Genomic DNA, 23,957 nt, shown 5'->3' on the forward strand with positions numbered 1-23,957 from the left:
TGGCTCCATAAATTAAAAACAAGCGCTTTAACCATCACTCAACAAGCTGGGCTTGAGTCAGCATCGCAGGATCCGAGCGGGCCAGACCATAATTCAATACGTCTATAGGTAATATATGCAGAGCTGAAGTGTCCGTATGTCCTGAAAGTGTGAGATTTAAACTCTGCGAGGACTTTGACCTGCTGGTGTCGAAGCGGGACATAATGTGACTCCACCATAAATCCTACAAACCCAACCTCACCCTGCTGTTTTAGGATTAAACGTCATCTCTCTGTGATGTCTGAGGCTTTCAGGAACACTGAAAAACTATTAGTGTATCGACGGATATCTGAATGAATGAATGACAGCAAACGTTTGAGCAAATAATAGACTTAAAAGGAGAAAAGTCAGCTATATAATAGATTATAGACAAATACAATAGCAAAACCTAACAAACGAGTATAACTACAAATTCAATTAATAACTAAAGAGGCTGGTGTTGTGTAGGTCAGGGGATTTCTTTGGGGTCGACCAAATAAATTTGCTGAATATGCAAAAAATGCATTAAATGTGATTCATTTCTGTCACGTCTCTTGTAAATGACAGATTTGACTTTTTATAATCTGTATTTTCTCTCTGTCTAGGGGTCACAACAAGAAGTTGTGTCATAATCTGGCATAGATTTTTACACTAACCCTGATGCAACAAACTGGGGTCAATTTAGTGTCCAATTAACACTGAGCACTGGTGATCGTGTACCTTGCTCAGCCTTTGACCTGGCGGGGATTCAAACCAGCAACCTTACAGTCACAAGCCAAGTTCCTTTTCCACTTTGCCATGGGCTGCCCCCTGTCTTGTGTTAAAAAATGAATTGGCTATCGATAGATTGTTATCTTTAAAATGTGGATCCCCATTCCCCACGTATTGGAAAACACTTTTCTAGGCAATTTAGAAAATGAAATATTGCAATATTGGCCATGCTGATGTGTTGATTTGAATCTACTGTAGATACCAAAATGTAAAATGTCCATGAAAAGCCACTCAAATAAACAAATGTAATTAATATCAGGTTCTTTACAAGAAAAGGTTTCATAAATAAACTTTGCTGGCAACCCTGGCTGCAATATATTGTTGTTGTTGTTTAAGTTTCTTAAGTCATTATAGAGGATATAGACCCACAGTAGATCATTACTATTTGTTTTTGGACACTGGCATTTCCAAACATTAGTTTCTCCTCTCTGGAAAGAGCAAAAGGTTCAGGGCACAGCAAAGCCATTATAAATAAATATCCTGTGTGCTTCACTGAGTGTGTCTGCGTGTGTGTGTGTGTGCAGCATCTTCTTCCACTGTGTTTGCTGATGGTAAAAAAAAAAAAAAAAAAGGCATCTTCATCTGCACAGATTTGCTGAGTCAGATTCTGATTTCTCCCTCACTGCTTCCTCCTCCCTCTCTCTCTCTCACACACACACTTCCTGTCATCACGTGATCTACACTGAAGCCGCAGACATTCACACATCGACTAATGCACGGCTCTTCATTAGGGGGCGGGAATAAACAAACATATTTGATGCATCTGCCGCGATTGCTTTGCTTTCCACTTGGACGGTTAATATTCGCTGCCTCGAGGGACAGACGCCGCACCTGAGATTGACGCGGTGATAAATATTGCATATGTGAGCAATTAAAAAAGGAGACGCTCTCGTCAATCAGAGGCGGGGAAATCATAAACAAGAAGATAAAAGTGACACCGAGTACTCAGCTGCCTCATTCATGTCGACTAACACACATACAGACCCACACACACACACACACGCACACATATATTCACCTACAGTGCAGAACATGCAGGTGCAGAACACACACACACTCGCTCATTATCTGGCAGCAACCCTTCATATGCAGGCACAGAGTCGAGGCAGCGGTATACTCAAACTGAACACAGCCGTGCAACCTGTCCAACCAAACGTGTTTGCGTGTTTTCAAGACGCTGGGAAGTCGGCGTGAGAAGCTGGTCATCGGCGTGGGGAGGAGGTATGAGAGGAACTGAGGCTCATTTTCACCCGAGTTCAGGTGAAGATGAGCCTAAAACATGGACATTTCTGTTAAAACACTGGAAATAAAGAGAGTTACTGGATTATAAACTGTTTACAATAATGTTTCCATCACATTTGAACTTTTCTTCGCTTAACTCATGGTCATGGAGAGCTGCACTAATATCCTACATCTCATAGTGTTTACCTTTGGCTTGACGGTGGTGACAATAATATAATATGACATACCAATATTAAAATACACTTTAAATTGTCTAGCTTTCTCCATAGAATGAACGCAAACCACATTCCCAGGGACTTCACGTTGACTCTCAATAGGAACATGAGCTTATATCCTCACTTGATTTACAACACCAGTAAACATTTTCTTGAGGAATTAATGATCTCAATGACTACGTTAAGGTCACCAAGTTATGATCCCATTTAGAGGAAAGTGGACGATAAAGCACGGCACACATATATAAGAGGACACTGGTGTGATAGGAGCCTGGTGTTAGGTGATGTCTCGCTTCCGTTTTTATTTACAGTCTATGGTTTATTCTAGTGTTGGTAAATTATCCCAGAGGGTCAATAAAACTGTAAAATGATCGGGGGTTTTTTAATGACAGAATTGGAGGCACAATGAGGACAGACGTTTGATTTCCGTGTTCTCCTCTGCGCTGCAACAAGAAGCTCCCTGAGAATTTTTAAAACCCAAGCAGGTCCTGGTCTTTCTTCAGTTCTTCTTTCTTTTTTTTTATGATCAGACTTTTGTGTCAGTTCTAACACAATGAACCTCTTTGCCCTACAGTTTTCACACTTTCTTCCCGACCACCACTTCTTTTGGAGTATACTTCCACCTCCGTCATGCACGCTTGCGCATTCACCTAAAAACACATGCACATGCACGCATGCATGCACGTTGCTCCGTTTTTCTCTCTCTTTCTTTCTTCCTCTGTCAGGTAAATACACAGGAAGGAAATGTGTTATAGGGTTGTAATGAAATGAGGAGGGGGAGGGAAAATTGTACTGGTTTGATTTGTTTAAAGTGGTCATGAGGACTGATTTAGAGTATTAAAATGTGGGGGGAACGGAACACAAATGAAGTAAAATACTGCCAAGTTAGAAGTAAAATAAATAAAATAGCATCAGAAGTGTCAGATGATGTCGTGAGTTAGGCGTACGGGGAGTGAAGGAAAGGGGATGAATGAACTTAAATCCTGGAGTTAGCAGCTTAACAGCTACAGGAAACGTTCACACACCTTCACATTTTCAACTATTAGTGGATGTTGCTCTTCAATTTTGACTTAAGATCAATACTGTTCAAAAAGAACACAATCCCACACCTCGGTGAACTGGACGTGATGATGCTGACCCTGTAAATTTATAACTTTAAATGCTTTTTCTGAGGGGGATTTTCAGCCCAGTGTTGTAAACACAGTACAGTAGGTGTGGTCTGTATTTATTTATAAAGACATTTAGGTTACAGTTATTTTGCATGGCTTCATTTATCATATCCTTTTTTGTAGGTCATATTTTCCCCCTCGAGGCATCGACCAAGGTGCAAAAAAAAGCAAGAAAACATCACTTTTATAATTGGTCAGCAAAGACGAGTAGAGCGCTGCTCTCCTGGTCTCTGGCCAACTGAGACGTTATTACACGACTTTTGCAGCGTCGCACAATGGCAGCAAAGCCCCCCCATCTACCTTAATCCGAAATACTGTGAAGCTGGTATCAATAACCCTGGGACAAAAAAATGAGAGTTACACTATCTGAATACTGCGCGGGCCTTTCACATGTAAATGAAACTCTGCCCCCCCCCCAAGCCCGAAACAAATTACAGCCAACTGCTGGTGGCTGGACATGAATGGGCTTTCTAATGTAGTCTGCATCTACAGTGGGCCGGGGAGCAGCTGGAGAACAGAGACTGAGACGGAGGAGAGAATTTATGTGACAGTGCAGAGTGTGACAGTTTGCTTTTTTTTCATAGCGAGTCTGCCGTGCAGCCGCACTGTGACGAATGGGGCTTGGCTCTGCGAGCATCTGTCTCCAAGGACTCACTGAGGGGTAATTAGAGCTATGGGATGATAAGGGATATTCTCCACTATTAATGGTGGAAAAAAAAGTGGGCCGGGGCCTTTACACGGACCTCTGACATCTCACAACTGTGTGTGTGTTACAGGAGGGGGTGGGGACGGATACGGCATTTGATGAAGCGATAGATTTTTGTGTAGATTAAATCAGCCCTCGGGGGGTAAAGAGTCACGGTTTGTGTTCCCAGTTTGAGGAGTGGTGAGAGTTTCAATCACTAAGATGCTGAGTGGCCAAATCGGCATGATACTAAATGCTTTTGGACTTAGTGAACTCGCGGTGTATTCCAGTTTAGGGTTTTATTTTCACAGTTTTTATCAATTTTAGTTCTTCTCATCCAAACAATCGAAATATAAACAATCGGAACGAATGTTTGTGCCGTACAGTAAGAAGGTAACCGGTTCAAATCCTGGTTTGGACAAGTGCCTTCCTATTTGGAGTTGTGCATGTACTCAACTAATGTATCTACAACAAGTAGATATTCAATATAATTGGAGACTCTAAATTGACTGTAGGTGTGAGAGTGAGTGGATGTTTGTCTTTGTGTGTTGACCCCACCTATCATCCTGTGTCAGTTAGATTGGCTCCAGTGGCTCCTGCAACCCTTTAAAGGACAAGAAAGCAATAGCATAATAATAAATATGTGCATATAAGTGCGTTTGAAATAAACATTGTTGGGTTTCTGCAGCCTTAAAATCTGCCTTTTTATGTACTTAGGACAGCGGTATTGTTTTATGAACGCCCACATTAGTTCCCTGACGTGTTGAGAAAAGTGTCCTTCATTTGATGCACTGCCGAGTCTCACCATTAGATGTCGCTATTTCTTACATGCTCTTTAACCAAAGCTAATGTTGCAATTACCTGATTGCTGTAAACAACTATCACCGGTTTAACAGGGAAAAACTCAAATGCAAACAGTAATAACTGACATTTACCACAGTTTTAGAGAGAATGGTAAATTGGGTCATCGTTTACAATAATGTGCTTAACCACTGGCACAACTATAGTCTGTTGTTGCAAAAGTGGCATTTTTGGGTCTTCTATGTCAAACAAAAACATTGGTAAACAGGAAGAATCTTGTCCGAGAGCTTCATTTGAACAGTGAATTGTTTGAGCTGAATGTTAAATGTGATTTAATTGTATTTCTGAAGACTGTGCTGCTACACATTCAAGTTATACCTCAAACCGTTGCACCTGTAAATCCTGCCTGTGTGTTACTCTAATTCAAATCTTTATTTTGACTCTTATTCATACGTTAACAAAACCGAGATGACTGTTTTGTGTTTGCTGCCATCTGCTCTATGGACCTTGAATTGGCCCATGGGGACCAATAAAGTTTCTGGAGATTGAAATAAAATTGTTTCCATAACATGATTTTTACTGGCCGATTCTCAAGCTGATGCTTGGAAAAGTTGAACATCTTCAGCTTTACTTTCTCTGATATATTGATTGGATATGTCATTTTAGATTAAAACGTTGAGATAATTTGCCATTTGCTGAGAGAGTAGGGGGGTGACCGTGTCATTCTCCACTTGTTCAGGTAGAAGACACCGTGTGTTGTAGGATTTCTGCTGCTGTGTTGGCTTAGGGCCAGCGAGGTGGACTGGGTTTCTCGAGCCGATCTATCACTGCACCACTTTTTCTCCCTGAGGGAACAAAGTGTGTTCGCTATCGGCCATATTTCCTTCACAGGAATGACACAGGACCACCTCTGTTTACGGCTTATTATTGGTGAAGCAGTTAGAACCTTGGATTAGTGTTTATTGTCCTGACAGATAAATGAAATATAATCTTTTTTACCCATTCATTCTAAAAGGAAAAGGAAAACTCAAAACAAAAAGGAAAAAAACATGATTGCTCAATGCAGAGTCATGAGCATCACTGAGGGAAAGACAGTACTCTATTGTTGTGTGTAGGTCCATCAATTGTATGTGAGTTAAATGTGTTCAACCTGTCTCTTTTGGTAATTATTATTCAATGGTTGCTCCAGTGTTTGGGAGCAATATGGAGAGTAGCTTTAGGATTTTGACACGGGCGCAAACGGGGGCTAGGATTTGAGGGGAAATCATCAGGCAGTAGGTAGGTAGAGTCGTCTAGAACAAGTTTGCCAGCAGCCATATTGCACTTAGATGATCTCTCCTCCATGAGAATATAATGAGAGGTAATGGATTCAAGATCATCCGTCACGTAGGTGCAATAAAACCTTTGGCAAACGTATCCAAGACTGTTTCAACTGATAACAAAAATCACAAGCACAGAGACATGACAAAACACAGCCACAATACACAACGCTGACACAACAACAACAAAGGCAGGCACAGACAGACGGAGAGACAACCACAGACAACCACAACATTTTACAACAGCACCGCACAGCGACACCACAACAGACAATACACACAAACACAGACAACACAGGTGGACACTGATACACCAATTACAGCCATGCAAGGACAGAAACAAAGCATGCACTCAAACACAGTAAGAGTTTTAACCCCCAACCCCCACACACACTCGTTCCTCAGTCTTTCACTGTTGCTCTCTCATACACACACACACTTTGACTTAATCCTACACACGAACACAGTGGTACACATGACAAGCATACTTTATAAACCAGAAGAACCCACAGGAAAAATACGTGGACTAGTGTACTGTCTGTAAACGCTACCGCTATCCTGTGCAGTGTGAAATACTTTGTGTGGCAGTTTGAGGGGAAAAAAACGTATATGTCCATGAAACTTGATATCGTTAGTCTACTTAAAAATGATGTCAGGGGCTAGATTTTGCCGGTGGACTCTTGCCATGTAATATGGTGCTTGTCAACAATAACTTCAGGAAGAATCACAGACACTGTGTGAATATAAATACGGATACACACTCAGGTTATGTATAAATATAAATGTGTGTAACTAAAACAACAACAAAATAAAGCAAAAACAACCACCACCAAAACGAAAATAACTCAAATTGGCAAGTTAGTACGATATACATCGAGCACGGACAGGAACAAAGAAAAAAGCTCTAGCCTTGATCCCATGAAACCTGACTGTATCAGCTCACAGCACAACAGCAACACTAGAAGGTCAAAGGAACCAGAAACTACAAATACCATAAGCAACACACAACAATAATAATAAAGATAGAAAACAACAACAGAGGAGCAACAACAGTGACACACACTTCAAGTGACACAGATACAGAATGGTCATAAATACAGAATATATATATATATACATATAGATATATATAGATATAGAGAAATAGGAAAAGCCAGATATACGTGTTGCTGATATTTACTTCATCATCATAGTGCCATACTCCTTGGCCATCCGGCATCTCAGAGCTCACACTACTGTCCTGATCGATTAGCCAGCGATGCACGGCGTGGGCCTAAAAGGACATACGACATAAAAACAGAGCCCAGTTAATCGCAACAGTAAGAAGCAGGAAGACGGAGAGATAGAAAAGGAAGGGTTTCAGAGAGAGAAAGAGAGGAAGAGTGGACAGGGGAAAATATGGCAAGGAAATGAAGTTTCACAGACGAACAGGTGAACATTTTTTGAGATAAAAGGAGGTGGAGGAGCGAGGAGGGAGGGGCAGGAGGAGGTGCCACCACCCCATCCTGACCCACCGTACCGCGATCCCACCTTGCCGTGTGGAACCCACCCTCTCCCTCCCACCACAAAAAAAAAAGAAACAGAGGTCAGGTTTGGATGAGCGCTATGAGCAGTGAGAACATCACACGTACAGCTGTACACTGATGATGTGATGGAGGATGATCTGGTGTTGATGTGGTTTGTGGCTCACAAAGTGAGAGTAACTGTAACTGTAGTGGAGCGAGTCCTTCACATTGCACATGTGCTAGTGGACAAAAAAAATGTACTTACTTACCCACAATTCACATTTAGACAGACAGAATATCATCTCCAACATCACAGCACAAAGAATCTCAGAGAAACAGACGATCTGACACAACTATTTTCAAGATGTTTGTGGATTTCCTTGTCCACAAATTACAAAGATTTTCAGCAACTAATACACTACCGTTCAAAAGTTTGGGGTCACCTATACAATTTGTTTGTGTTTTCCACTAAAAGTCACACTTTTATTCATCAAAAGAGTTGCAAAATGAATAGAAAATATAGTCAAGACATTGACAAGATTAGAAGTATAGATTTTTATTCAAAATAATAAACCTTGCTTTGGTCAAAGAACCAGCAAAACTGTTTTCAGCTGTGCTAACATCATTGCAAAAGGGTTTTCAAGGGTTTTCTTATCATCCAATAGCCCTCTAACGCGATTAGCAAACACAATGTTCCATTATATCACTGGAAATGGGCCTCTATACACCTATGTACATATTCCATTAAAAAACAGACGTTTGCAGCTAGAATAGTCGCTTACCACATGCCTCAAAAATGTAGAGTGTATTTATGATTCATTTAATGTTAAATTAATTGAAAAAAAGTGAACCCAAACTTTTGAACGGTAGTGTATATGGAACAAATTATAATCTGAACTTCAAATTCAATCCCTCCTTACATTGAATGAGTTGATATTTTGATCTCAATATGGGACCAACCTGGTTAGACAAAGGTTAAATAATAGGAATAGGAAAATATAACAGCCAACCAAAGTCTGTGAACTCCAGACAAGAACCAGATCACAACTGTCTCCTCTCAGCGAATCAGACGAGCAATAAACAAGCGTCACCTAAAATTCCTCCTGCAGACGCACAATCAACAAATGAAGAAACACAGACAGTCATAAAGCAAGACTCAGATTCAGATCAAAACAAGTGTAGTCTCGGTCACCCTCACACACAAACACACACAGCAAACTCACACTTGTCACCCTTGACTGTTGTTGCGTCAGCACCGAAAAACAACCAACCGCAGCTCCTTTTGTGTCACTCGCTGCCTTCGACCGCAGCAGAAAAACACTTCGCAAAATCGCAGAACTTCCAAGGATTAATAATTAACTTGTCACATCCACGGCGGCACGTTCGCCGTTTGCTTTACGCCATCAACTTTCATGTGCTTGCGTTTTTATATTTTTTAAGATGCAACGATGCGAGCTGTCATGAGTTTAACGCTGCACAAAACAACATTTATTTCACCGTTTAGCACACGAACTGATGACTGAAGGACAAAAAGTGTCGACTGCTTCTTACGTATATATAAATAAATAAATACAGGTCAAGTGTACAGATACAGAATGTAGAGTGAGGATATTATTGTAAAGCTTGATACACATTTGTACTTGTGAATCCTACTGAGTGCTGCAGTGAGTAATGTTTAAATATAAATGAACGACTGTTACATTGCCAAATGAGTTCACTCAAAGCTGATTAAGGCTCCATAAAACACTCTGTGTTTCTCAGTATAACGGTGTGTTGACACTTGTTTCTCCCAGTGACACTGCTGCACGAAGTGATTAGTTTTATATAAAAACTGACAGAGGGAAGGAGGAAGCACACCAGCAACAATAAAACAGTAAAGCAAGACTGCAACGGAAATCATGGAAAGTGGATTCTATTGTTTAAAAAAAGGAACTTTGACTGGATAACCACTTCCTGAGTGGTCTTGATGCTGATCATCAACACATATGCCATGTAAAGTCACTTTGATATATCACATTTGTTTTGCAAAATAAATGTGATATATCTAAAATTCTGACAAAGATACTTGTAGGTGTTTTGCGTATGAGACGCAAAGTGTAGTTCCTCAAACTCCACTTTGAGGAACATGGCCAAAAGCATTTTGTACGTCATGTGTGGTGAAGGTGTTTCCATTACACTCTAACGATAGACTTTTATAGCGACACGTCTGAAAAACCACCTCATGAGAGCTTAAAAATGTCTTTGTGATATTTGAGAGTTTTTCAGGGTTTTTTCCATTACCAATTTTCATTGCGATGTTTTGTTTTTTTGCGCATTTCTAGGGGTAAAGGAGGGGGACGGTCAAGTGAACAGAAAAAGCAACTATTCAATCATACCAAGATACTCCATCACTGATATCACAACAGAAATATCTGTAATGATCGATATTTCACAGAATTTCAAATTAAAAGTGTATGTAATAAAAAATGGATTCATGATGTAAAATGTATCTATTAATAAAAAACATACAGAAATAACTTTATTTTAAGTAGCGGGCACAGGAAATCAATCGGAAGGCTGCACGTTGGTCCGAGGGCCGCAAATTTGACACCTCTGCACTTCCCACAAGACACATTCACAAGGTCTTTCGGTAAATCACGAGGGGAGACAGAGTTTGTTTGTTTTTTGTCAGGTGATGTGTGACGCGAAAACAAACGCGTGCGGTGGTCAACACATGGCAGACAAGTGGAGGACAATGCATGGAAGCAGAGGGAGTCACCTCAAGGGTACAGTGAATCAGACAGAGACAGCAGAGGCCACAGCATCTGCTAGGATGTCCTAAAATAGACTAAACAAGCCGCTGAAGGGGACAACTTAAATGTACAACAGTGGATGTGCTGCATTTGCTCATCTTTTTTCACTCGGATTTGCACTTTGCGTGACCTTCGTCTGCGAGAAACGTCGCTGTAGTAACGCTTGTGCCCGTGCATGCGGCTCTGTGAAGTCTGTGCGCGTTTGTGCGTGCTGCACTGCGGCGTCAGTTCCTGAGAGTTTGCGGTGAGTTACAGAGCGTGTCAGCTTAAAAGAATAATTGGATTAAGTAGCAGACGGCCTGTGATGACAGGCAGAGAGGAGTGAAGAGGTGGAGGAGGAGGAGGAGGTGGAGGAAAGAGGGTGAGGCAGACGGGGGAGAGAGGTGCTGATAAGAGCCATAACAGGCCATTTTCTGTGGAGCCTCCTGGAGCAACTAGGCAATGAATGGACCCAAACCGTAACACTGCAGATTAGAGGGATAAAAGGATAAGAGTCGTCTCCTCTGGACAACTAACTAGCAGACTCTTGGCATTTGGGGAGCAAGGGAGCAGCGTAAAACAACCAATGTGTGACGTTAAAGGAAAGAAAAGGACGGCATTTTGCCCTTCCTCGTGGCCTCCAGAGTAGCTCTGCTGTTATCCCTCCACATACTTCACAGACCGAGAGAGACAGAGCAGCACAAGCCAAAGAGTCTCATATCAAACACAGCAGAGAGAGAGGGAAGTGGAAGAATGATAGGAGAGTAATCCACAGAGAACGGTGCACCACTGAAACGTCACATAACTTGGGTGTTTCATTCGTCACAAGGGTCATTAGATGAGTTCTGATGTATGATTGTTTCTGGAGGAGCAGGGGAATTAACTACAAGGAGAAAGTTACTGCTACTGGAACAAGAAACTAAATAACTTGGAGAAAAAACATAGAAAAGATGATGGGGACAAAAAAGTGCAGTAAATCAGGGTTTGAATTATAATCTGATGTTTCTAAAGCAGCCCACATTATATCGGGTATTATATATATTGTAAAACATGTTTTTGTCAGCCTGTTTATCTCATGTATGTAAATTATACTCTTTACACGAAAAACTACATTGTTTGCTATTAAAATAATAATAAAAATAATGTTTTTTCCTGGTTGTATTTTAACAACAACCATAGATGTACAATTTTACTACCTCCACGGGAGCCCAACCCCTTTTTTATGGGAGCTCAGCTCCCATTGGCTCCCTGTTTAATTTGAACCCAGCAGTAAATAGCCTGTCGTGTGCTGCTGTTACAGAACAATATGACCCTTTTTTTCTTTTCCTTTTTTATGAGGTTATAGACTTTCCACTTTTCTTAAAAAAAAATTCTTCAAAACAACCTCGAGATCATTTACCAGATCAAGAAAAACTGTAAATATTGTGAAACGTATGAGCAAAGGGAACTGATACTTAAAGGTATATTTGATGCTTATTGATGATTCATTAAAACAAATGACCAGTGCGTTGCCTATACTATTGACATTATCATTGTTATTATTATGATATGTGGAATACTACAGTGCATAATTGGTCGAGCTACTTACTGGGTTTCACTGAAAGGAGAAGCAGTGTGCGTTGAGCTTTCATTAGAGTAAGTGCTCCACAGGGAGAGGAGAGCTCTGTGTTGCTCAGTGGATCTGCACTGCCTCAATAACTCACACACTTCCTCTCCGTGAAAACAGAGGTAGCTGCGATATACGAATGACAGCATTAACGTCAGAGCACCCTTTTTTCAAAAACACCTATTCATCAGTCCCGTTTATTTTCGTCTTTCGACTGTGTGCACGCCGCTCTCTCGATTGTCCTCTTGCATGTCCATTATCGGAAAACCTCAAGTAGTCGAGCTTTCATGTGACGAGTCGAACTAGGCCAACCCCAGGCCGGGTTCTTTGTAAAAGGCTGACACAGTATGTAAACTAAATGGACAAGTGCTAAATAATTCAAGTCCTGAGGGAGGGAAAAAACATATACAACAAGATAGAATCTTCTCTGATAGAGCTCTCTCTTCTTAATATCACACCTGATTTAACAGGTCTCCAGGTCTTATTTCAATACGACTTCACTGAACACATCAGGAAGCACAGGGGATGTTCGCTGTTCGTGTGAGGGTGATTAAAGAGGAGAAATGCTCCTAATGGAGTACAGTATCTGAAAGAGGTCAAAGTCAAACGCTGAGGTAAAATAGCAATACAAAAACGAAATATGTAACCAGCTACAATCGCTTTATTTACACATTCAATAAAGTCTACAGCTGCAAGGATTATTCTTTATCGGTTTGAGTGTTTTTTTGTAATCATTAAAACAAGCTTTCTGGTTTTTCAGCTTCTTAAATGTGAATATTTTCATAAAAATCCTTTAAAATGTATAATTTTAGTTTGAGAACATTATAATTTCCAGGTTCGGTAAACACACCGATCAACATTTCCTGACATTTTACGGACTAAACAAGCACTCGATTAATGGAGAAAATAGTCAAAGGATTAATCGATTATGAAAATAATCGTTAGTTGCAGTCTCAATATAGTCCAACTGGTAGTAGATCTGTAAAGGCCAGAACAATAAGGATAGTTTGAAGCATGAAAAAAGACAATTAATCAGCCAATACCCAAGGCAAAAAGCAATGGGAAAAAAAAAAGGGTCAACTATAAATGATCAACTTTTAGTTGATGACTGATGACAATAGATTTGTTAATAAATTTTTGATATAGAATGTGTTTAATTGTCTTTGAACGAACAAATTAAACCTCAACCCTTTACATGGAGACATTTTCAGCTGAAAACAAACACATACACTTTGGTGTGATAATATTGAAAAAGCACACAGCCACAACAGTAAAACCCGTTACCAGTTTTTCAAAGTTGTGGCCGATCGCGGTGGAACAGTGAAGAGATGACACAGTGAGAATGAAGATGAGAGTTCTCCAGTTCACAGCCTGATTAATAATGCATGACAGAAAAGCTGCCAGCTCAGTGTCCAGCAGCAGCAGTAGCAGCAGCTTTAGACTGTATATGAAAATGAAAAGTCATCTGATTTGAAAAGTGAAGCCCAGGAAGTAGGACAGAAGAAGTTAGAAGTTAGCCACCAGGGGGCAACAGGGAGTGGGAAAAAAAAGTGACGTAAATCAAGAAGTGGAGTATACTAAATAGCCAAACTAATCACAAATCTTGAGGTACTCAAGAGTTTATTTTGCAGCCCAAAGACTACAGACCATTTTATGTACAGCCTTTGGTAGCAACCAGCCTGAGCTCCATCAGAAGCTGGAGCCAGAGGTGGAACCACCAGCTGGGATAAAAAATGATGTTGTGGGCACCTCCACTTTTCACCTTGACCTTTCCTCTGTGACTAACTCTCCATCTGGCTTCATATTAGTCGCTCTCTGCATGTTCAGTCAAACTGAGCATGTGCAGCTCATCGTCTTCATCCTTCACTGTCATCGTCACATTCACCCGCAATCTCCACTCATCGTCATTAAGCCCCGCAAACCACACTAGAGGATTTTGAAATCTGACGTGACTTTTTAAAAAACGTGGGCGGCCACAGACACGACAAACTTTGGGACTAAATAACCTGCGGTTGAGCGAAAGGAACAACGTATATATCGATATCCGGTTTTTTCCCCTTATCTGACAAAATATATGGAAAAGAGTAACACGTGTAGATTCTCAGCAGCATGTCAGCTCAACACCAGACTTCACCATAGCTTATAACAGTGGCCCAATGTCCTGGACTGCATTACATATTCAAGAGTTCCTGTTATTCTGTCACTTCCTCGCTGTATTCTGTCACCATCTCGTGCTCGGAGCCTGTGGAGGAGGTCAGCGGTCATTAAAGCAGAGAGAGATTAACCTCACGGCTCAAACAGGACCGAGCGCTTTGATGTTCACCGCGGTGAAGAACAAGTACAAGCTCCTCTGTTCCCCCGGCTCTGTTTGCCCTCTTTTTTCTCCTGTATTATCCTAGGACACAACGCTGAGGAGTCTAGTTTTCACTAAAGAGGGTTTTCAGAGGCGCTGAAAGCTTAATGACACAGATTAACTTTATATGCAAGAAAATGAATAGTACATTTTTCTCTTAAGTTCTCTTAAGAAGAAAAGTTGATGGAAGAGAAGAAGAAACTTTGTTGTTGTTGAATGAAATGCCAGTGTTTACTGTCGCTGAACTCTTGACATGACATGGTGTGAAAAATGTTTTCATGTTTCATGGAAACGTTTGGGACTTTTAAAGAAAAACAACACATATGAATGAGTATGAGGATGAGGGGAACCAGTTTAAAATTTCTTTATGTGTTTTATCAATGACATTCTGCTCCTCCCTCCTGTTTTTCTCCCTTTTCCATAGACTATTTTTTTCATTACCATAATAAAACGCATGCATGAAAAACAGATAAACTCAAAGAGACAGCACGGCCAAAAACCTGGATTTCAGGGGCTTATTTTCATCTCTCTTTCTTGTCATCTATTCTTTTATGTTGCTCTTTTCTTGTTCGCTCAGAGAAATGGAAAGAGACATGCCTTTTCTTTCACCCGGTGCCTCATTATGGCGCTTTTCAGGTCTGCTCTTTTGTACGGGGGCCAGCGTAAAGAACGGTGGATTATACCCAGACTCACGTCAACGATTCGGCAGAACCGCCAAACCAGACTGGAGAAAAACGTACCTCGCCACACGTAGCATGAGCGTTGCATGCTTTAATTAGTGTGGCGAAAGAGCCGTAACCCAAAAATAAAAACAGGAACAGCTGCTGTATATCGCAAAAATATCAGCGGAGACAATACATCTAGGTCTTTAAACCAGGGCACTACTATCACACTACTGGACAAAATGTGTTACAGTCCACTGATAATCAGCGTCGCAGGGTGCAGTGCAGCAAACACTGAGCTCCATATCTGAAAACTCAACGCCAATAAGATTAGTCGTGTCGAGGTGACGCAAGTAATCGCTTTGTCACTGAAAAGCCCGAGGTCATCATCTGCCTTTGAAAACACAAGCCCAACATGTGTCTGTGCCTCACATTAGACCTGTAATAATACACGGGAAAACAATACGTGCTGGTACAAAAGGTTTGAAGAACGAAAAAACAGACCTGATGAAGACTGGATTAAAAGATTTATGAAATGCAAATATCTAACTGCAATCTTTTTTTTTTTTTCTATTACATATTCTGAGATAATTTGCGACATAAACCTCGTAAGTCAAGCTTCAGGTCAATATTTACTGTTTTCTAGACTTGTAACAAGACTATCAAAGATATTAACTAATTTGCGCTAACCCAACTAGAACTTAAAGATACGAATTGTTTTTGACATTTATCATTAGCATTTTTTTTTTTTAAATTGGCACAGAACAAAGAACAATTGAAATAATAGAAATTTAACAAAAAAGATTTTAAAAAATCAGGGTGTGGGTGTTTACAGGGTCATATAGCTTGTCCTCACTATTGATATACTAATAATTTCATGCACTGTGTCTGTTACAGTTCTGATTTTCAACTAATAACTGAGGCAATGAGAGATTAACAGGCTCCACCTGCAAAAGCTGAATGACTTGTTGTTTGTATCATGAAGTACGTATGGCAGCAAACTGGACACTGTGTATACACTGTACTATATATATGTGTATCGCAGTGCTGATCAGGGAGGTTGTGTTGGTTATCCATCACAGCTGTACTCTCACTCTGTGCAGTTTCCTCCTGGGACAGAAAAAACTGAAGCCTCCTCTGACATGTTTTTTTTTGCTGTGCTAAAAAAACACTACACCATTCACACATGTATGCAAATGTTTATATATACTGCATGTATTTACACATACCCTGGAAACTGCACATATTAAGATTTACCCCCTCCAGTAGATGGCGCCCTAGGCGACCGCCCATAGTCTATGTCTAGAGCCAGCTCTGGTTGCCAGATGTGAAATATTAAAAGTATCGTGCCAAATATTATTTTAGGAATGTTGTCATGTCTTACACATTAGACATTTTAGAAAACAACTAATTAGTCCGTTTTTTTATGATGCACTGGCATATTAGATGGCATATTTAAGATAATTAAATATGAAATAGCACAACATTTGGATTTGTAAGACAGATTTGATTCCTAGTTTCCAGTGTACAATGAACATGTGTGAAGCTAAATTATCACACAAATATGGTAATTATCCTACATGAGGCACCAGAGGTCGACACACAGACTTTGATGTGTAAAAGCGATGGCGTCGTAATTCAAAAAATCAACCTGAAGTGAACCCGAACTATAAACCAGTCTGGAATTTTAAAGAGGCATCACTGAGACGGTTCACACTGCAGCAGCAGAAGCAGAGGTGCACAGACACACTGCAGTGCTGTAACATGAAGACTCTGCTGCTGCTGCTGCAGCATAAGACAAAAGTCCATGATCCTTGATTAGATTCACAGAGGAGATATTGACTCTGAAGGATAATATTCTCAGGATGTAAATGGAAAATAGCAGCAGACGCCGAGGGTGAGAGACGAGGCATTAAACCTGTCCATGTGAGAGAAAAATGGAAATTATATAGAACTTTAAAGTAAAATGCTTGGTGTTAAGATTTTGCACCATTGTCATGCGTTAGATCGACGTCTAATGGATTTATAAATCTCTTCTTTTATTCATAATTTTCCTTCCTTCCCTCCTTGATTTAGTCGCTGATTCAGCCTTCAGAGAAACTCAATCATGAGACCGGGCTTGGTTTCAGTTCTTTGCTGCCAATAGTATAGATTTGTGTGTGTTTTTGAGCATGAACACATGTGTTGTAGCGCCGGGGATAAAAATACAGATACTTTATCAATTTATAGCAGAGCAGTGTGGGAAGAGAGGAGAGGAGAAGGATGTCGATATGAACACTACAAACTGCATTAACATTGAAAATTCTTTGGCCATTTTTATTCTCTACGAGACCCTAGTTAGTAGATAGTTTTTGTACCTAAAAAAAAAAAAACAGAAGAGCATTTGCACAATCAACTTTGCCAACAATCAAAATGACACATTTCTGTCACAGCTGTGTGCCTCAGCAGTGTCTTTGCATGACTGTGCAGTTCTTCCACACTCATCTATCTGTAGTGTTCACACACACACAAATGTGTTTTTCTATCTTAGTGAGGACACATAATTGACATAATGCATTCCCTAGCCCCTTACCTTAACCATCACAACAAGTGCCTAACCTTAACCTAACCCTATAACCTGGACCCTATAACCATGGTTACAATGGTTAACACCGTTATCTAAACCTAATTCTAAACTAACAATAAAAACCAGTTGAACCAGCCAAAATGTCCTCACAAGGTCACAATGGTCCACACTACAGACATGTCCACACACACACACACAGCTGTTGAAGAGCCATTTTTCTGTGTGTTCATGAAGAGGGCACATTGAGTTCCTTACTGCAGCTCTTTCCTTATTCTGTAGTCAGCATAAACGGCACGTGGCTTACACCCAAACCCATGTGCATAATAGGACAGGACCTTATAAACACATGCACACACACACTCTCTCTCTCTCTCATACACACACACATGCCTTTATACACCCTTGTATTAAAGAACCTGTGCAAAGGACGGGGACAAATAAAGAGGTCCATGTAATGACACTCTCAAAGACAGTCATACAAAGCAGGCAAACTGCATGCTTCTAAAAATAGCAGCACGCTGGCACACCCACTACCATCATTTTTCCTTTCATCGTCCTTATCAGCAGCAGCATGGGCTCATTCTGTTGGTGGACAATCAAGCTGCTTTCACAGAGCTTTCCTCACCTCCCCGTCCCACATCGCCATTCCCCTCCTTCCAATTTCTTAGCCCTCCATCTCTCATCTCTGTAATTCCCCAACTGCCTAGTGGGAAACACCGATGAGTGACACCAACCACAGTGTGGCAAGAGAGATGAAGGAGGAACCGACGATACTGACGAAGGAAGATGACATCGGCCACAGCTGACAACAGATGAAACGAGATAAAAGTAGAGGGATGAGACCGGAGTAGAATCTCCACAGTTCTCATCTTTTACACACTGCAGCAGAAACATGTCAATCATGTCTGAACCACTGCAGCATACATGATCTATAAATCCTGCTTCCTGCAGCTGACGTCGACCTCTATTACTGAGCAATATTTGCTCATGGTTTTCATCACTTTTTGTTTTGGAAAGCAGTGAGAAGAAAATCAGCATAAAAGCTCAGAGAAGCCATGACCTACATGTTCAAACTCAGTGGTGCGAGAAGATGTCGTTTAATTAAACCTGAACATCCCCCAATTTGGACACTGAGAGACTCCTAAACATATTTTAAATGATACAAACACGGCTCAAATAACAACTAAATTACATATTACATATCAAAATTCGTACGGAACCGCTGCGGAACCCACTCGCCACATTTGTGTATCCAACGCTCAGACACTTTGTCCAAAACACACTCCATGCGGCTCTAATCAAAGCTGGGACTTCCTGTGACGGACTTCCTATGTTACACTCAAAACATTCCATGCGTCTCTAACTGACGTAACGACCCTAGGGGAAGCAATCAGCCAGTTGCGTCATATCCAGGCATTCTGTTGCTTCTAACAAAGCGGTCAATCAAAATTTCCAGACGACAGCGTCCTTCCATTGGCTGTAAGGAAGCCACAAAGGTGTCAATCATTCATATAGACCCATCCCTCACTGAGATACAGGCCAATAAAGAGAGAGACAGCTCAATCGAGCCATCTAGTGTTTGTTTTTGGAATGGAAAATACATAGAATTTTAGGCCTTTTCCACGGTATAAGAAAATAGCCATACACGACTTGTCCATGACTTGCTGGGATGGCATTTTCTTCATCAATGGGAATTTAAGGAAAATGGATGGATTAATTATGGGATGTACAGTTTGATTCATAGGATAAAAATATGACATTTATAAACCTGCATTGAGGGAATGAAAGGTAACTTCCTTTGTTGACTTAGTTTACTTACTATAGCCAAATGTTTCCAGCTCTCTTTAAATCCATAAAAATCTGTATTTTTGTTGACAACAGTTCCCATGATGCCCCACTGCTTCCCAACATCAAACTCTGTCTTTTTTAGAGTTCAAACACCTTTAAGACCATGTTTTCTTTGACAGTTAATAGCCTAGAGGAACATATCAACCAGACTGAAAAAAAATAATCCTTTCATCAAACCATCAAGAGCCTTTTTTGATTAACCTCCGCAAAGAACACAGTTCCTGTCCTTTGTGGAAATGCAGTTTCTTAACCCCTTCCGTCGCCCGACATCCAAATTAACTTTCCTCCTGCATTATTGCAGGGAGTACACACACATTCTCTCCACAGCTGCACACCTGTGGCCTGAGAAAAACACACTTATGTTCTTACAAAGCAGAGACACAGCAACCACAGAGAAGTGTCCAACCCTCAGCGAAGCCCTCTGCAACAGGAAGAGGACACTTCAGCTGGGATTTGATGGGCGAGAGGGGCTTGAGGGGGGTTTGTCAAACACAAAGACCCTACACAAGGAGAGGCTGAGGTTAGTTCAAGGACTAAAGAGAAATGAAAAGGAGAAGGGATTTTTTTTTTTTTTTAGTTAAAAAACTCAAGAGCCAAATAGAGAGAGAGGAGTGCTAAAGCGAGAGAGTGGAGAGGAGAGTGCGGAAAGGTTTAGAGGTCATGGGAGAGAATATTGTAAGTGAAGATGTACACGACGGAGAGGTCAAGAGGAAGGAACACATATGTTTGTAAGTGGAGATGCAATGTGTGTGTGTGTGTGTGGGGGAAATAAATAAAGATTATCATTATGCAGAGGTCAGACATGGAGGACGAATCAAGACCACTCGTCTGAAGTGAGAGAAAACAGCAGCACTGTGCAACAAATCAAACGAACCATTTATAAAAGTAACGAAGGTCCAGGGTGTAAACATGTAGCAACATATGTTAATGAAGTTGTTATATATTGTTGCAGCTGAATAACAAGTGTGTTAGAGAAACTACGGAGCCTTCAGTTAACATCAAAAACTCAAAAGATTACGTTAAGTTTGTCCTTTGTGGCCTGTTGTAAAAACATGGTGTTGACCCAAAGCCTAATAAAGTAATAGAAGGCTCATTCAGGGGTAATGAAAAACAACAATTGTATACTAAAGTGAATGAAGAAGATGACGGAGCAAAATCTGCTGACTGTACATAAAAAATGGCTGCTATCCACCAGAGGGGCAACTCCACTGATTTCATAAAGAACTGTGTGTGAATGGAAGTCTATAGCAACATGACTTATAATGTCACTAAACAACAAGAGTTTACGGTGCCCTTTATTGTCCCCTTTTAGAAACTGGACACTCCAAAGTGTAAGAGTGTGAGAGTGAATGTCTCTATGTGTCCCTGTGATGGACTGGCGAACTGTCCAGGGTGTACCGGCCTATCACTGTCAGCTGAGATTGGCACAGCGACCCCCCGTGACCCTTATGTGGATGGATGGATGTTCCCTTTTAGAGGAACAGTAGACACAAGCACACAGCATGTATGAGTGGACATCACTGTGATGGACAGCTAGTATTGTCCGGTCAAAATCATGAATCGCAAGGCTTCAAAACTGTATTTTTGTATTTGCAACTCTTGGACTAAATCCATGTTTTGTATACAGTCTGTGAACCTGCATTTTAGCATTCTGAGGTTAGATAGATATCAATTATCACCGTGTTGTGATATTATTGTCCTCGTGGGCCATGTATCCAGTGGCAGTTACTGGTCGTTGGAACATGGGAAGTTCATTTCAGGCCAATAACACACAACAGGCAGCTATTTATTGTTCCATAGACTCCCAGAATAGCCTACCTTCCCTGGAAGTGACATTTTTGCTGCATCTTTCCAATCAGCCTCTCACTTACTAAAGTGAAATAACCTATTTTGTTCTGAACCATCAAGATCAACTGAGGCTGAGCTTCTACTGGTTTTAATAAACTGTGCTGCTACAGGAATGTGATCTGTGATAAACAGCTGATTCTGAACTAAAGTCATATTTTTCATTGAGTTCTTGGGAAGCAGTTCTTGGGAAGCAGAGCCGCCATTGCTGTCATAGAGCAAACACCTCTGATCCAAACCCAACATGTAAAATGAACAACAGGGAAAGAAGAAACAGGTTAAATGAAGGAGATCACAATGTGGAAACACATTTGCTGCACTATTTCTACCAGAACGGACAAGGACATAGTGCTTTGAGAATGCTGAATGCATACAACGGCCTCAGAAAACGGCTTTATCAGCATGTGAAATACAAAAAGTCTATAACTGGACACAAAGCTTTAAAATAGTTTCAACCTTAGGCAGCAACATTGGATCCCGCTTTAAATAAATGGAGCATGGAAGAGGGATGATCAGCCAGCCGAGGAAGTGCCAAGCTACAGTAGATCCTCACCATCCTGAGCGCTCCATGATCCACTGACATGTCTTATTTCTGGTTATTTCCTTCTCATGTGTTGTGTCAAAATACATGTGTCCTGTAACGGCTAAATGTGGTGATAGTCTATGTTTTTGTTGTTTGTAATCCCACAAAATGAATGAATAATGAATTTCATAAAGTGTTGATGCAGATATAGCTTATTCCTCTGTGTACAAAAAAACTATTATAAAACATTAATAATAACTGTTGCTCTGGGTAACATGCTCCTTCATTACCCTGCACATGGGCACTGTATTCTCCCCCCCCCTCAACTCTGAAACACATTCACTGCAGCATGAAAAGTGTAGAGACACTAACACTGTTGGGTTTTGAGTTACTGTTCCATTCTTCTTTTTTTTTTTTTTTAATAAACAGAAATCGATCAAATGTTTAAACACTGCGATTTCCCCTCTGAGCAGGAAATGTAAGCAGCACATTTAACTGGAAACAGCAGGTAACTGTGGTAACTCAGATACCATCTACATATACGAATGCCTCAGTTAGAGATAAATTGTGATGTTCTAAAAACATGTATCACTTGTAAAGAATTTAGAGAGGAATGAGAGAAAAATAAAAGCCGGTGATTAAAATAGACGGGAATCCTGAGCAGGAAAAGAAGGTGAATAAACGTTTTAGCCTTTGGACTCTTGCTGAGAAGACACACTACTACCATTTCTAATTGGAATAAGAGGCTCAAATGATCTCACACATGACACAACATCTATCACATGAACAAAGCTGTGTTCAATAATGCATATGAACACTCTCAGTGGCTACAGTCCAACAATAACTTCACCATTTTTCTACTGTATGTCAAGACAGCATTAACATATTAACACACTGTATGAGCTCAGGGACATGTCGTTAAAAGATTATTACATCCATTTTTAAGCCCAGAAACTACATTTGACACTTCCAACTACATCGTTGTTCTTACAAACACAATGTAGCCATCATATCTAGTGTAGAAATGATGCTATATGAAAGAAAAATTATATTTCTGTAAGTACGTGGGCCTGCAGATCCGATCCTACTGCTCTTTTTTTTATGAAACTTACGTAAGTCTACACTAAAATGTGCAAGAATAACATCAACGCTCGCCTGTAGGAGTGAAATCTACTGCTTGCTAAAGTGCCGCAACGTTTCCAGCGCGCTGAGCCAGATATAAAGACGTACAGTCATAAATACAGCTGGGAGAAATCAATTTATTCTGAATATTGATACAACAATTGGTTCAGTCATGAAAGTGAATCACTTCTGTGTGACATAAATGCCTCTGTGGTATCTGGAGAGGAGGAAGAGGAGGAGGTGGAGGCGGAGGACGGAGCTCACCGCTTCTGCCATTAAATCATTCATGACCCTGCAGTGCTGTGGACCACACAGTGCCAGACCTGCCTCCACCAATCTGTGTTTCTACACTCTGACAGTATTCACATGCACACACACACAGATTTAAAACTACACTAAAACCCTCCTCTACAGACAGCAAATAAAAATGTTCCTCTAACACTCAGACAGTCGGTATTTATTTGTGCTGCCCTGGTCCTGCACTTGTATCCTCGCGTATTAATCAAAATATCTCCCTCTTGTGCTCTAATAGTCACTTTCCCTGCACCATTGATCGTCCACACGTCCATATTCATGAGTTCTGCAGAGCATCCGACAGGACACTGCAGAGGGGCTTCCCTAACACACTGTCTGTCCCCCCGCCCGCCCTCCGCTGTCAGCCTGTCCTCTCTCGGCCAAAATGTTCCTCCGCTTATTAAAGGCAAATGAAGCTTCACATTTTTGTCTGTCCTCAAACAGCCGAGTCATCTGGGACTCGATGACTTTATTGAATTCATCCAGTCAACTGGAGAGTCCTTCACTGAGACTTAACCGATGATTGATTAATGATAGTTATGTTAGATGGATGAGATCGGGACAGATTAGATGAAGACAGATCAGATAGATGAGATAAGGACAGGTTAGATCGATAAAGACAGTGAACATAGGGACAGATTA

The 23,957-nt window shown here is 40.8% G+C and overlaps 1 protein-coding gene across 1 annotated transcript in view; it reads right to left on the reverse strand.

Moving 5' to 3' along the window:
- LOC310939702 (ankyrin-1-like) overlaps positions 1–23,957 on the reverse strand; it is a gene marked incomplete at its 5' end in the record, with an annotated part of 85,024 nt that overhangs the window by 44,261 nt on the left and 16,806 nt on the right. Inside the window, one exon of the mRNA XM_083904517.1 lies at positions 7,401–7,493. Within this exon, the coding sequence (XP_083760643.1) occupies positions 7,401–7,493 (93 nt within the window). The remainder of the gene's footprint in view (positions 1–7,400; positions 7,494–23,957) is intronic.

The sequence above is a fragment of the Microchirus variegatus genome (genome assembly GCF_963457635.1).
Source record: "Microchirus variegatus genome assembly, chromosome: 18".
NCBI lineage: Eukaryota > Metazoa > Chordata > Actinopteri > Pleuronectiformes > Soleidae > Microchirus > Microchirus variegatus.